Source organism: Molossus molossus, unplaced genomic scaffold (genome assembly GCF_014108415.1).
Source record: "Molossus molossus isolate mMolMol1 unplaced genomic scaffold, mMolMol1.p scaffold_m16_p_12, whole genome shotgun sequence".
NCBI lineage: Eukaryota > Metazoa > Chordata > Mammalia > Chiroptera > Molossidae > Molossus > Molossus molossus.
The window spans coordinates 37,967,135-37,981,782 of NW_023425347.1; the positions used below are offsets into that span (position 1 = coordinate 37,967,135).

General features: G+C 37.8%; 1 protein-coding gene across 1 annotated transcript in view; it reads left to right on the forward strand.

Moving 5' to 3' along the window:
• Nucleotides 1–14,648, forward strand: part of DDAH1 (dimethylarginine dimethylaminohydrolase 1) — a 142,842-nt gene that overhangs the window by 84,375 nt on the left and 43,819 nt on the right. The window contains exon 2 of the mRNA XM_036256358.1: nt 9,309–9,408. Within this exon, the coding sequence (XP_036112251.1) occupies nt 9,309–9,408 (100 nt within the window). The remainder of the gene's footprint in view (nt 1–9,308; nt 9,409–14,648) is intronic.

The window sequence follows — 14,648 nt, forward strand, 5'->3', positions numbered from 1 at the left end:
TTTCTCTACCGCAGCAGAATGCTTCCATTCACCTCTGAGGATTTTCATCCTTCTCGGATTTTTGATCCACTTTTGAGTTTTCCCTGTCTTCCCCTCATTCATATATCCGGCTTCATTGCTTCTGACTGAATTTAGTTAAACACCAGAATACTTGACTCGTGAATAATAGTCTGGGGTGTTTTCAGTAAACTCTATGGGAAGGAGATAGAATTACAATTAGAGTCATGTTTATGAATGCCAAAAATTGTTCTGGGACTACAACTCTCAGAACAGAGAGTTGGAAATAGCCTCATTTTTAAGCTCTGCCCCCTCATCGTACAAATATGAATACCAAGATGCTCAATATCCTGGTTAATTTTTAGAACTTGTCACTAGAAATAGACCGGTAAGTTTAGAAACCCAAGAAATCAATGGGAAAAAATGCGATGGATATTTATTTAATAGTCTGTGGGAAATGTTTTAAGAGATCTTATTCATGTAACAGTTATTATTACAAAAGTTCAATAGGAAAATGAGCTATGTGGTTATAAAACTTTCAAACATGTTAACCAGCCTATAAATATCAGTGGTTCCCAGAATGATTACAGGATTAATGACATTTACTTGACTCTGATAATTTTGAAATATTTTAATGTGTTACATAATTTTCATTTCTATTGACCATTTTTCTAATAGAGAAGCCTTTCACTACATTTTCTAATAGACTAAGGTAAGACATTTATGATCTGAGTATTATCCAGAAATCCCTTTTGGTTCTAAGGAAGAATTCCAGATGACCTACCAGCAAAAATAGGTAACTACTATCAACATTGTGATTTCTTAATTTAGATGTTATTTCCTCAAAGTGACCTTCTTTGTCCCCCTTGAAACATGTGCCCCTCTTATTTCGCAAAGCACACTAGTGCTTTCCTTCAGAGTCCTTATCCTAATGTATAACTGTGTGTTGACGTATGTGAATCTTTAATGTCTGTTCCCTAAGGACACTGTACAGCAGAGGTCATGTCTGTGTTTCTATGGTCACCGACCACTGTCTAGCATGGTGTCTGGCTCTCAACAGATACTCAGTATGTACTGAATGAGTTAAAATAAGAATAGATTGGGATGATCCTAGGCACATTTTTGTTTTATATTACTATTTACAAATATACTTTTGTCATTTCAATTTTTACGAGCATGTATTAGATTTGTAGCCAAAATACATATATATATATTACAACTTGATTCCAGGATTTTAAAATATAACTCTACAACATTTTAATAAATAACAGATTAAGGAAGTTGATGGGTCTGTCACACCAAACTCATTTAAAACATTGTATTTCTGGTAATTTCTTAGGAACATCTTAAGAATTGTTGAGCTGTATTTTGAACAAACAACTTGGAATGAATGTTCAATATTTTTCCCTCTGACAAAAGGCCTTTACAAATACATTTTTTTAATCTATTTAAATTTGGGCTTTCTGTATTGGTTTTCTGTGGCAATATAACAACTTTGCCATAAACACAGCAACTTAAAAAACACTAATTTGTTATCTCACAGCAGAAATGGTTGTTACCTGAGCTGTGTTCTCAGCTGGAGTTTAGGTCCTCTACCAAAGCTCATTCATGTTGTTGGCAAAATTCAGTTTCTTGTGATTGTAGAACTACTGTTTTTTGTTTGTTTTGCTGGCCATCAGCTGGGAGTTACTCTCAGTTCCTAGATGCTGCCTTGTAGGCCCCCTCCATAGGCGGTTCTTAACATATTTTTTTACTATCTTCATACCAGTAGAACATTTCTCTGACTTCCTCCACCTCTGACCTTTAAACCCTCTTTGAAAGGATCACCTGATTATGTCAGGCCCACCTAGGGGTAATCTCTCTTGTGATGAACTCAAGTCAACTGACTAGAAACTTTAATTACATCAGCAAAATATCTTACCTGTGCCATGAAATGTAACCTAATCACAAGAGTGATATCATATTTATAGATTCTTCTCACACGCAAAGGGAGAGGTTTGCAGTGTGTACATCAGGGGGTGCAGTCTCAGGCACCATCTTAGAAATCTGTCTGTCCTACTTCCCATTGTGGTAGACACCTTTCTCATCTTTCCAGATTAATTGAATTGGTTTTCAGTGTGTATAATGTCTTGGTTTTAAGTATGTCTGCATGTCCATATGCTCTTGTAACTCCCTGTAATTAAAATACATTGTCAACTGTTTAAAGATTTTCCCACAAATAATTCCTTCTCATAATCTGATCTAGATATTGGAAAGATGATGTAGTGTCTCCCCAAATTCATTGACCTTAGTTTGTGTATTCTTGGGAAAAGAAAACCGAGGATCTTCAGAAACAAACCTATGTACAGATTTTGTTGCAATTTGCAGCCTTGGTCCCTTCATTCCCCCAGAATGTCCAAGTCCACATTTTGTTCAAACAAATAAATCAAGAGGTGGTATAGATCCTCACGGTAATGCCAACATTTTCATTTGACTGCATAGTGGATATCTGAATTGTCTTTTGACAGTGAAAAAATTATATAGAAAAAAAGAACACCAACCAGAGCATAGCTCTCTAAGCTCAAATCTCAGTTCTGCTGCTATAAGACCTTGGGCAAATCAATAATCCTGCCTTAGTTTTCTCATCTGTGAAACGGAAATAATGTTTGTACTTGTTTCATCAAATTATGAAGGTTAGGTAAGTTAAATATGAGTTCTTAGTAGAGTTTCTGACACATAGGAAGAACATCTTAATGTTTGCTATTATATTGCTACCTAAATTCCTCCTAAGAGCTTTGTCCTAAAATTAGAGTTTAAAAGAGGATTCCAGTATGTTTTTACTTAGGAATTTTTGAGACTGAGTCATTTAGAATGTTAAAGCTCTTTTTGATACTCTTTTTTTTTTTTGTAGTTTTGGTTAGTTTTAGTAATTTAACCAGCCCACAAAGAAAAGTTAAGGAATGAACCACTGAATGTTCCCTGAACATGAACCTAAAGCATCCCAGAGTCGAGGGGTGGTAATTAATACACAGGCTGTCCCTAGTGAGCATTCCTAGTGTGATTTGTACATTCTGTTCATATTACTTAGCATTTTAATCACAGGGCACCTTTGAGTCCTAAGACCCTCATGTACAGAAATGTCATCCATCCCTGATATGAAGAGGTCATGAAATCCACAATTACCTTGGCATGGGATCTTGTTATACCCAGTGGACTTAAATGCACAGAGTTGGGAAAGAGAAGGCACCTCCAGTTCTAATGAGGCTGTGCTCCGTGACGGGCCTCCAGAGAGTCCTTATTACACAATGCAGTGAAAATACCCATGGGCGTGGGCTCAGGAGTCTTGACTCAGTAAGTCAGTCAGCCTCCCTCAGCCTCAGTTCGTTCATGTAAAATGGATATACTAATGCCCACCCTTCCTACCTTTTGGAGTCATTGTGAGCATCACAACAAATATTTCGTTCTATGGACACTATATGGTCATAAGGTGTATCTGCCCCACTAGATAGTTAACTTCCCAGGGACAAGGACTATAGTTTTTTGGGGGGAGGAGGGTGGTTATCTTTGTAGCCTGGTTTAAAAAAATGTTGGCATCCACTAAATGTTTGTTGAACGGAAATGTTCATCAAACGAGAAAATATGTGTGAAAACATGATCTAGGCATTAAGTATTATAAAATGAGCCCAGTGTACTCATCCAGGTGGCCACAGGAGCAAAGATATGCAGGTTAACAAATGAAATGTGGCCTTTTGCATGTGACCAGGACAACACAGTGTAACTTCAATGCACCAGCAAGTGCCAAGCCAGCCACCCTTTGACATTCTAGACACATCACCTCAGTTTTCTTGAGTGGCTTCCTCAGCATTACCTGCATGTTACACTTAACACTAAAGGCAAACTAGAATCAGCAACAAGTGGAGAAAATGAAACCACCTCACTACCAATATGTTGCTGCTATTCATCTCTTCAGAGCTAGATAAGAATATAAATAGGATGACAGTGTAATTTTAAAGCTCTGACAATACGATGAATTAAAAGGGACTCAGAACATTTAAATGGCATTGAAAACCTAGTGAAGATGGGGTAGCACATCTCCCAGCACCAGGCAGACCTACTGGTGACTGGGACATATCAACTGCAGACAGGCCACTGCTGAGGGCCAGGGCCTCATTTGTAATCATAACCTCGCTGGTGCAGGTTCTTAATGGAACGTCAGCACAGACTGTTCAGCAGGCCTCATGAGAACATTCACAACACTCAAAGTGAGGCTGTGAGACATTCAAAGTGGACATTGTTTAAAATATGCGGCAAAGTCAACTTTGGATAGGGCCAAATGGACAATATTGGCATCTAAATAGAGTATTAACTAATTATAGTGCTATTAAAAGCTATTATGTATCTAGCTTCCCAATTAAAAAATGTATAAGGTTTTATATTTGTTTAGATGTCTTGTTTGGGGGAAAATTTTGCAAGAAGAACAGAAGAGTTAGGATCAAAAGATGTTTTATTTAGTGCTGCAAATGGTATGTTTTTACCTTTTATTTTTTCTGAAAGGTAATCCAAATCAAGCACTGAGTTCATTTAGAGTATACTAATAATGATATCAGCTACTACTTGTTTGTTTGATTGTTTGTTTTTAGCAACTACTGGTTTTCATCATAATGTGCCAGGTACTGAACTAGATGTTTTCCATGTATTCACTTGTTTGCTCCCCACATAATCCCTTTTAGAGAGAAAACACTATCCCATTTTTGGATTAGGAAACCAAGGCTCAAAATGGTTAACTCCTCCCAAGTCACAAAGCTAATAAGTAATAGAACCTGTGTTCAAATTCCCAATTCTTTCTATTCACCATGAGAATCCAAAAGGACTGAAATGAGAAGACAGGTTGATGATGTAAACATGATAGGACAAATGAGGAAGAAGAATGAGAGCCAGAAAGAAAATAAGACAAGAGTAGAACAGGAAAGATAAGGAAAAGAAACCAGGCCCTGGCCAGTTTGGCTCAGCAGTTAGAGCATAGGCCCTTGGACCAAAGAGTCGCAGGTTCGATTCTGGTCAAGGGCACATGCCTCTGTTGTGGTTCGGTCCCTGGCCCTGGTTGGGGTCATGTGGGAGGCAGCCAATCTATGTGTCTCTCTCACATCGATGTTTCTCTCTCCCTTTCTCTCTCTCTCTCTCCCTGCTTCCCTCCCACTCTATCTGAAAAATTAATGGAAAAATATCCTCAGATGAGGATTAAAAAGAAGAAGAAAGGTAAGGAATCATTTAGACCGAGTCTTTTAGAGGGGTACTGCCTTTAATAACTGTAATCATTCTATATCATCATAACTGATGCTTTTTTGAGTCCTGTTGGACATCTTACCAGACAGACCCACTTCCCACCTTGTGGAGTACCTCTGGGGGCTATTTTCAAAGTACAGATATACAAGAAATCTACCACATAGTCCGACAGCTTCTAGGAGCTGGAAGAAAATCAAATTGGAATGATTTAAATTTAAATGTATCCTCAGAGTTTGTGCTCTAACTTTATTTTGGCTTTGCAGAAAATACTGTAATTTTAATTCGCTGGAAAGTAGATAGGATCTTTCATGGGTGGTAAAACATAAGAAACTTGTCCAAATGTAAAGAGAAAAAGAAACAGTTTTCTCTTGTGGGTCAGTTTCATAGTACAAATATTCCTCACTGGGTACACACAAGCTGGTATTCATCAAAATAGTAAAAGACATGCCTAATGTTCATTGAGTAATTACTATGTACTAAATGCTTTACAAGTTTCTAATGGTCAGGAAGAGCCTAGGAAGTCGGTACCATTATGACAAACCACCCATTTTAGCAATGAGAAAACTGAAGTTCAGAAAGTTCAACAACTTAAGGTCACTTGGCTAGTGAGCAGCAGAGCGGAGATTTGAATCCCAGGCCCTTGAGCATAACACTACACTATACAGACATGCCCAGTGACGGGACTGTGAGTGTGTAACCAGTAACTGCATTTTTTGACATCAGTATTCCAGAAAATAAAGGAGATGGGGGAGAAGAAAAGGAAAAGATAATTGCCTCAAAACTAGGATCAGCTCTTGCAAGAAAGATACGTGAGTTGAGTGAATGGAAGTAGCAGAGGTCACACGAACACGCTGTGGCCAGGAAAGGGTGGGAAGGGAAAGATGGGCAAAAAGGAATACAAGTATGAAGTATAAAGGTGAAACAAAGCATGCAGAGTGAAAGGGAAAGGAAGGGATGTCGTGGAAATCTTTAGAATAGAGTATGGCCCTGGCCAGTTTGGCTCAGCGGTTAGAGCATCGGCCTGCGGTCCGGAGAGACCCGGGTTCGGTTCCCGCTGGGGGCATGTACTTCGGTTGCAGTTTGTCCCCGGCCCTGGTTGGTTGTGCGGGTGGCAGCCACTCGATGTGTCCCTTCACGTCGATGTTTCTCTCTCTCTCTCCTTCCTCTCTCTCCCTCCCACTCTATCTGAACAAAAAATGGAAAAATGTCCTCGGGTGAGGATTAAAAAAAAAAAAAAAAAAAACAGAATAGAGTATGGAAATTATATGGCTAACTCTTGAATGAATTAAGGGCATTTCTCTAATTTACCCTTTTTATTTCGAATTCCATGGGCTAAACTGACTCATTCAGCTCAGCCTTTGGAATCAATAGTGTTTGTTCTAACAGTTTTACCGACCCCGAGTAACACTCAATTCCACTTTGTAAGGTGTCCCCGTGAAAGGTGGCTGTGTTGTTTGGTCTCTTTTTTTCTCTCTCTCTCTTGAAAGTTAATTAAATCAACATTAACCATGCCTGTGTAACCACAGAATGGGCAGTTTCTTGAAGGCTCATGGGTTGGATCTTTTTCTGCAAAATTCCCACTTCTATAGTTATATTTAGTGTTTGTTTGTTTTATTAATCCTCACCCAAGGATATGTTTATTGATTTGAGAGAGAGAGAGAGAGAGAGAGAGAGAGAGAGAGAGAGAGAGAGAGAGAGAAAGAGAGAAAAGGGAAGAAAGGGGGAAAGAGAGAACGAAACGTCAATCAGCCCCCTCCAGTACGTAAATTGACCAACGATTGAACTTGCAACCTAGGTATGTGCCCTGACCGGGAATTGAACCCACAACCTTTTGGTGCACGGGATAATGCTCCAGCCAGCTGGGCCACCTGGCCAGGGAATATTTAGCATTCTAACTGCCAGGGTAGCTGGCATGTGTCAGGGCAGTGCTGGGCCTTGTTTGCAGCCGAGTTTGTCTGCTTCGTGGAACCCCTGTGCCAAGAGTATGCAGTTCTCAATGGACAGGCTCCCGTTCAGCCTCTCTTGTTTCTTCTTCAGAAATCTCCGGGGGTTAGCATTGCTGATTTGATGCTATATGGTCCTGCCATTCTCAAAACTGTTTACTTGACACTTTAAAAAAAATGTTTGTGTCCATACCCTTAACTCTGAAAGTAATATAGTATCATCAGTGTTTGTGGTATGGACCTATTCTGAAGACTTTGTTTATATAGAAGTGACTGAATATTTTTTTAAAGGGGGGGGGAAAGTACTGCACTTGCACAAAAGCCAGTTTTTTATTGTCAGTGCAGCTGTTTTAACTTTTAAAAAACCACAAGCATTTTATCCTCTAAAACTTTAATTTGAAAGACATAGAGCTTTTAAAGAAATACAGTGTTTCTGGAACTGGTGTATGTTAGCCACCCTACTTCTGTTCTCTTTAAACTCTTGAGTTAAATAAAGTTCCTAGGTCTAGATATTACATGTAAACTTTTCACACCAAAATAGGTTACTGCTGAATTCTGAGTAATCTTTGAAATGTTGTTATAACAGAAGCAGTATCATTCATAATAGAAACCAAAGGTAACAGTAGCTCAGTTCTCATGATCTCTCTAAGCTGAATGAATTTTCCATAGACACAGAGGCAGATGCCAGAAGGAAACAGTTGTGTGTTTTCCTGGGTTCACTGCAGCCCAAGGCATGGTAAATGTTGTTTTTGCTTCTTTTTTATGCTATGGCAATGATTTCCACTTCCTGTTACATAGCAAAACCTATTCTGCTGTTAAAAGAGGTCACTCGATGTATTTATTACAACATTAAGACCATTTCATCCATGGAAATAACTTTTTATTGTTCTGAGTCACTCTGGTTTGTGGAATTTTTGCATGAGTTCCAGGACAAGGATGAGATGATATATTTATTTTATTTTGTATCCTTTTTCTTTTTCTTTTAACTGCATGAATGTCAGGCTTGTTGTCAACGTATTTCCATATTTTTATTACTTTAGAGGTTACTCTGCTATATTTATGTCTCCTAAACTCTTCATTGACAATTCACTATGTGAACTGGGCGTGTATTTTGGCAGAACTACCTGCTTTTCCCACTGTCATGTGATCTCTTGTTTTTCCTTTAGCTATTCATGTCTTCTCCATGTATGTCTTTACCGTGTTAAAGGTTATACAGACCTTCAGAAATATTTAAGTTATTTGTTGAGCTGCTGGAAGGACTTGAACTGAATTGTGAACTTCCAAAGGCATTTGTTATGCCTTAAAATGTTTTCTTGTATTAAGTAAACCTCACTAAAAGTATTCCCTAGTTTAGCCGAGAATTTCTGTGTGCTTGAGGCTACAGCCTGGAATTCCAGAAAGACCCCAAAACTCATTTTCAAGTATTCTTTGGTTTGATTGCAGTTATTGTATTTGTTAATTACCTCTAGGGACCTAGGTTAAATTTAAGTGACAGTTCAGATTTACCAAGAAGATTTAGATGTTCTGACATTTTTTAGGAAATATTTGAATAGAAAACAACAGCTGTCCTATGTGCCGAGATTTCAAGGTACTGGTTATTGTCATGGATGTTCCTTCCACATATTACTCCATGTGTGTGCAATTCTTACAGACTTACTTCACATTTAAATTACATCTTGTACTTTCTGGCAAGGGTAGGAGGAGTGGCTGTTCTGCCTCCCACTGTTCTTGACTCATGTGCCCAAACTAGTTGCTCTTTCAACAGTGTCCTAAGTAACCACTCTTCCCACAGTGTTGTTCTAACTAGTTAGCCTTCCAAAAGAAAAAGGCACTGTTATATTGACTTAAGCTTATTTAAGCTAAAAGGAGACAAAGTGGACAATTTCTAATAGATAACTAACTTCTTCTCTTGCTAATGAATTTGGCTGGTCCAAACTATGTTACATATATTCATATATTCACAAGGGTGTGTGTGTGTGTGTGTGTGTGTGTGTGTGTGTGTGTGTGTGTTTGCACATGGGAGCATGATTCAGTGTTCAGAAGTTTTAGATTATTGGTTTTCTTTTTAGAAAGTGGTACAATATTAATCTGGATCATTTTCAACAGGTTGACATGATGAAAGAAGCATTAGAAAAACTTCAGCTCAATATAGTAGAGATGAAAGATGAAAATGCAACCTTAGATGGTGGAGACGTCTTATTCACAGGTATGATTGTATTTACTTGTTCCTACCCAAAAATATTTCTAATATTGGGCTCATCTTCACTTGTTTTATTATAGTTTTTTAAATTACCCAAGTAAAAAATGCTAAATGCAAGAAACTTGGAAAATACAGAAAAGCGCAAAAGAGAAGAAGAAAATAAAGATGAACTTTTACCCAAAGATAAACATTTCAATATTTAGGTGTACGCCTTTTTTAGTACTTTTATATGTATGTATTTGCACATTTTTTACAAGAATGTTATCAGTATGTACATATCATTTTGTATGTTTTGTCTACTATGTTGTTCTACAACGTAAGTTCATGGGTTTCATGGTTTTTCATTGTGTGACAATATATCTGATTCATGTGTAAAAGATTCTTAATTCAAGATGTGTCATTTATAAGTAATTTTCTTCCCAGTTAGCAAGATGAATTTAAATAATTATCAGTACAAATCAACTTGGCTTAATGCCAAATGAATAATAGCAGAACTCAACAAATACAAACACCTAATGTTCTTATTGATCTAACTGAAATCAGTTTTTACAGTGGGTCTAATATAGCTACTAAAGAAAGAGTGATTCAACAAATCATCAAACAAGTGTTGGCGAGGGTGTGGAGAAAAGGGGACTCTAGTACACTGCTGTTGGGAATGCAGACTGGTGCAGCCACTATGGAAAACATTATGGTGTTACCTCAAAAAATTAAAAATTGAATTGCCATTTGACCCAGTGATCTCACCTCTAGGAATATATTCTAAGAAACCTGAAACACCAATCAAAAAGAATATATGTACCCCCATGTTTGTAGCAACACTATTTACAATAGCTAAGATCTGGAAACAGCCCAAGTGTCCATCAGTAGACGAATGGATAAAAAAGCTGTGGTAGATATACACAATGGAGTACTATGCAGCTGTAAGAAAGAAAGATCTCTTCTTTGAGACGACACGGAGGGACCTGGAGAGTATTATCCTAAGCAAAACAAGCCAAGCAGAGAAAGACAAATATCACATGATCTCACTTATTTGTGGAATATAATGAACATAACAGTCTGAGGAACAGGGAAGATCCAGAGATGTGGAAATAAAATACAGACTGACAATCCTCAGAAGAGGGGGAGAGGAGGGAAGAGATAAACCACAGAACTTATATGCATGTATGCATAACTGATGGACATGGACAACAAAGTTGGGTACGAAGTGGGGGGGTGTGGGGAGGAGGGTGTCAATGGGGAAAAAAGAAACATTTGTAACAAAAATAAATTAATTTAAAAAGTGATTTTGGCATTTTACCTTTCCAGCTCTTTATGATCATATGATGGTTCTGTAAAGTCATGTGCTAAATTCTGGATGCCAGATTCATTCTAGTTGTACTTAGAAGCATAGCAATCAATAATAATTTTTAATTTATAGTGAGAGTTTATTATCCTGTATATGTCAGAGAATAAATACCTGTTTCACAGATGTAGCCTTAACAGCAGAGGTTGATCCCAGCATTCTGGGATTGTAGCCCCAAGGGGCCCACTGAAAGCAGGAAGCTTATTGGAGTCTAATATTTTAGCTGATGTGAATCTTATATTGAATCCCATGTATATAGACAAAATAGAGCCATCTTCATTTCAATATAAAAATATCTTGTAATATCTTAGGTTTTGATATAATTAATGTTCCTGGCTATCACAGACCTATGGATGGGACCCCTATGTTGCCAAACTCTAGGGGTGTCATTCTTATCATAAGTGTGTGAACAATATCCCTGGAGTTGTGCACTGTACAGCCTGTGCTTCCCCTGTCCTGGGCAATGGCCCTACCCCTGGGGTTCGATGAGCATACCCACTGAGCCATAAGAACACAGAACAGGGAGTCAAGGAGGCCCGCCTGCATTCTCAGCTCCAGATGTATCCAAGCAGACTCAGGCATTCTTTGAATCTGCCTACTAAGTTCCCCTTAGAGTATTCTTTGTGTCTGCCATTGATGACACTTTCTTTCCTTTTGGCAGCACAGAACAGCCTGTTTCTCTTAGAAAATAGGCTTTTGTGAAAAGATAGATGTCTAAGTCACACTTTCTTACAATAAAATGCTTCTTTTGCCCTGGCCAGTTTGGCTCAGCAGTTGAGTGTTGGCCTGCGGACCAGAGAGTCCCAGGTTCGGTTCCCGCTAGGGGCACGTACCACACACACACAAAAAAAAAATTTTTTAAATAAAAATAAAAAAATAAAACGCTTCTTTTACCAAAACATAGCCATATAATAAATAACCTGTTAGCAGGTACTGATAATATTTGAAGTACGGTTTAAAACAAGCTGTGTTCATAGCCATTTAGTTATCTTAACAGCTAAGTTGAACAGATTCCCTAAAAGCTCATCAGTATTATGGCTCCACTTAAACCAGAAACCTCTTCCATTGATCAAAGGTCTTTCCACAGCATCTCAAGCCTAATGTTTTTGCCCCAATTTGTAATTAGGTACTAAGCATTGAGGCTTGCCTTTGACACTATCTGTAAACTTTTTTTTTTAAATAATCAATGCTTAAGCCGCCATCAACAAATCATCAAGTGCTGGGAAGGGTGTGGAGAAAAGGGGACTCTAGTACACTGCTGGTGGGAATGCAGACTGGTGCAGCCACTATGGAAAACACTGTGGTGTTACCTCAAAAAGTTAAAAATGGAACTGCTATTTGACCCGGTGATCCCACTTCTAGGAATATACCCTAAGAAGCCTGAAACACCAATCAGAAAGAACATAGGCCCTCTATATTCATAGCAGCACTATTTACAATAGCTAAGATCTGGAAACATACCAAGTGTCCATCAGTAGATGAATAGATAAAAAAGCTGTGATACATGTACACAATGGAATACTATGCAGCTGTAAGAAAAAAAGATCTCTTATCTTTGAGATGACATGGAGGGACCTGGAGAGTATTATGCTAAGTGAAACAAGCCAAGCAGAGAAAGGCAAATATCACATGATCTCACTTATTTGTGGAATACAATGAACTAAACAAACTGATGAACAAAATTGACTCAGAGACATAGAGGTAGGGTACAGGCTGACAAACCTCAGAAGAGGGGATGTTGGGGGGAAGAGATAAACCACAGAACTTATATGTATGAATGCATAACCCATGGATATAGACAACAAAGCTGGGGAAGGGGGGAGGAGGATATCAATGGGGGGAAAAAGGAGAAACATCTATAACAAAAACAAATTAATAAAAATAATTTTTTAAAAAATGAAAAGATAAAATCACAATTTTATACTGTCTTACAAAAAAAATAAATCAATGCTTAAGTTAATATCTTAAAATTATTCTATCCAAAACTGAGATTTTGTTGGGATAGTAAAATCTATCTGCTTGGCATCTCATTCATACCTAACTCTGGTCCTGCCTTCTATTTCCTACTTCTCTTTTTTTTTTCCTTTTTAAAAATTGTGGCAAAATATATAGCCTATAAAATGTGCCACTTTAACCATTTTGAAGTGACCAATTCAAGTGTGTTGATTACATCACAATATTATACAACTGTCACCACCACCCAGTTTTGAATTGGCAGAGTCGGGTAAGAAACATCATCTGTACTGCTTTCGTGGGCTGTGTCCTCTGCCTCTGGAACTCAGGCCTTCATGAATAATTGGTCAGGACACTGAGGGCAGGGGAACAGCTTCCCAACTCCAGTTCCACTGGGAAGTTTGTCAGTTAGGTGAACTGCTACTGGTAGAAACTTTTTCAATCCTGTTTCTCTTAAATAGACAACATCAATTTACTTCTACTTTTATTTATTTACTTTATAAAATAAGGAGCATATAGAGTTATAAATGTTTAGGTACACTTTAAAGACCAATAATAAAATGAACACCTGGGGGCCTAGCACCTGGTTTAAGAAATAGAACGTTGCCAGGCCCTGGCCGATGTGACTCAGTTGGGTAGGCATCCATCCCATGTACCGAAAGGTTGCCAGTTCAATTCCCAGTCAGGCAGGGCACATGCCCAGATTGTGGGCTTGATCCCTGGTAGGGGGCGTGCAGGAGGCAGCCAATTGATGTTTCACTCTCACATTGATATCTCTCTCTCTGTCTCTCTCTCCCCCTTCCTCTCTCTAAAAATCAATAAACTAAAAAAATTAATAAAAGAAATAAAACATTTCCAGGACCACAGAAACCCAGTCCCAACCTCTTTGTCCTCTAAGCCTGAGTTAACCACAGTCCTTAAGTTTATGTTAAGCACTACCTGCCTTTCTTTGTCGCACCTCAGTACATGTATTCCTAAAGTATATGTTTTTTAGTTTTGCTTGTCGTACAGCTTTAGATGTGTAGGGTCACAGTATATAAAGTCTTGTGTGACTTTTCTGCTCTGAGGTAATCTGATGCGAGTAGCGGTAGTTCATTTTCATTGCTGTGTGGTAGTTTGTGTAAGAATCGATTGTGATGTATTTATTCATTTTACTACTGATGTACATTTGATTGTTTTCCAGGGTTTTTTTTTGTCTATTATCTTCAGTACTGCTATGTACATTCTTGTGTTTATCTCCCCGGGACATACATAAGAGTTTCTTTAAAGTAAACAGCTAGAAATGGAATTTCAGATGAAACACTCTTTTTTTTTTTTTTTTGCTTCAATGATATGATTATATGATTTTTCTTCTTTAACCTATTGATGTGGTTAATTACATTAAATGATTTTCTGATATTTCACCAGTCTTACATCCCTGAAATGGAAACAAACTAGTCATGATATATTTTCTTTTTACTACAGTGTTGGATTTAGTTTGCTCATATTTTAGGACTACACTGTGGCCTATAATTTTTCTTTCTTGTTATCTTTGTCTGGCTTTGGTAAAAGAGTTATGGTAACCTCATAAAATGTATTAGGGAATATTTTCTATGTTTCTCTTTTGTAGTCAGTACTATTTGAATCGTGCATTCCTTGAACTAGATAGAATTTACCTATAAGCAGGCCCTGAGGCCGGTGCTTTTTTTGTGGGGAGATTTTAAACTCGTTGTGTCTTTAGTGATTGTATCATCATTGAGGTTTTTCTGAGTAAGTTTTGGTACCTTCTGATTTCTAAGATTGTATCTCTTTTATCTAAGTTTTCAAATGGTGGATATAAAGTTATTCATATCTTCTACATATCTGTTTTAAGCATCACAACTATAGCATGTTTCCTTTTCACTCAAACTGTTTATCTGTGCCTTCTCTTTTTTCTTGCCAGAGCTCTGTCAACTTTAAAAATCTTTTCAGA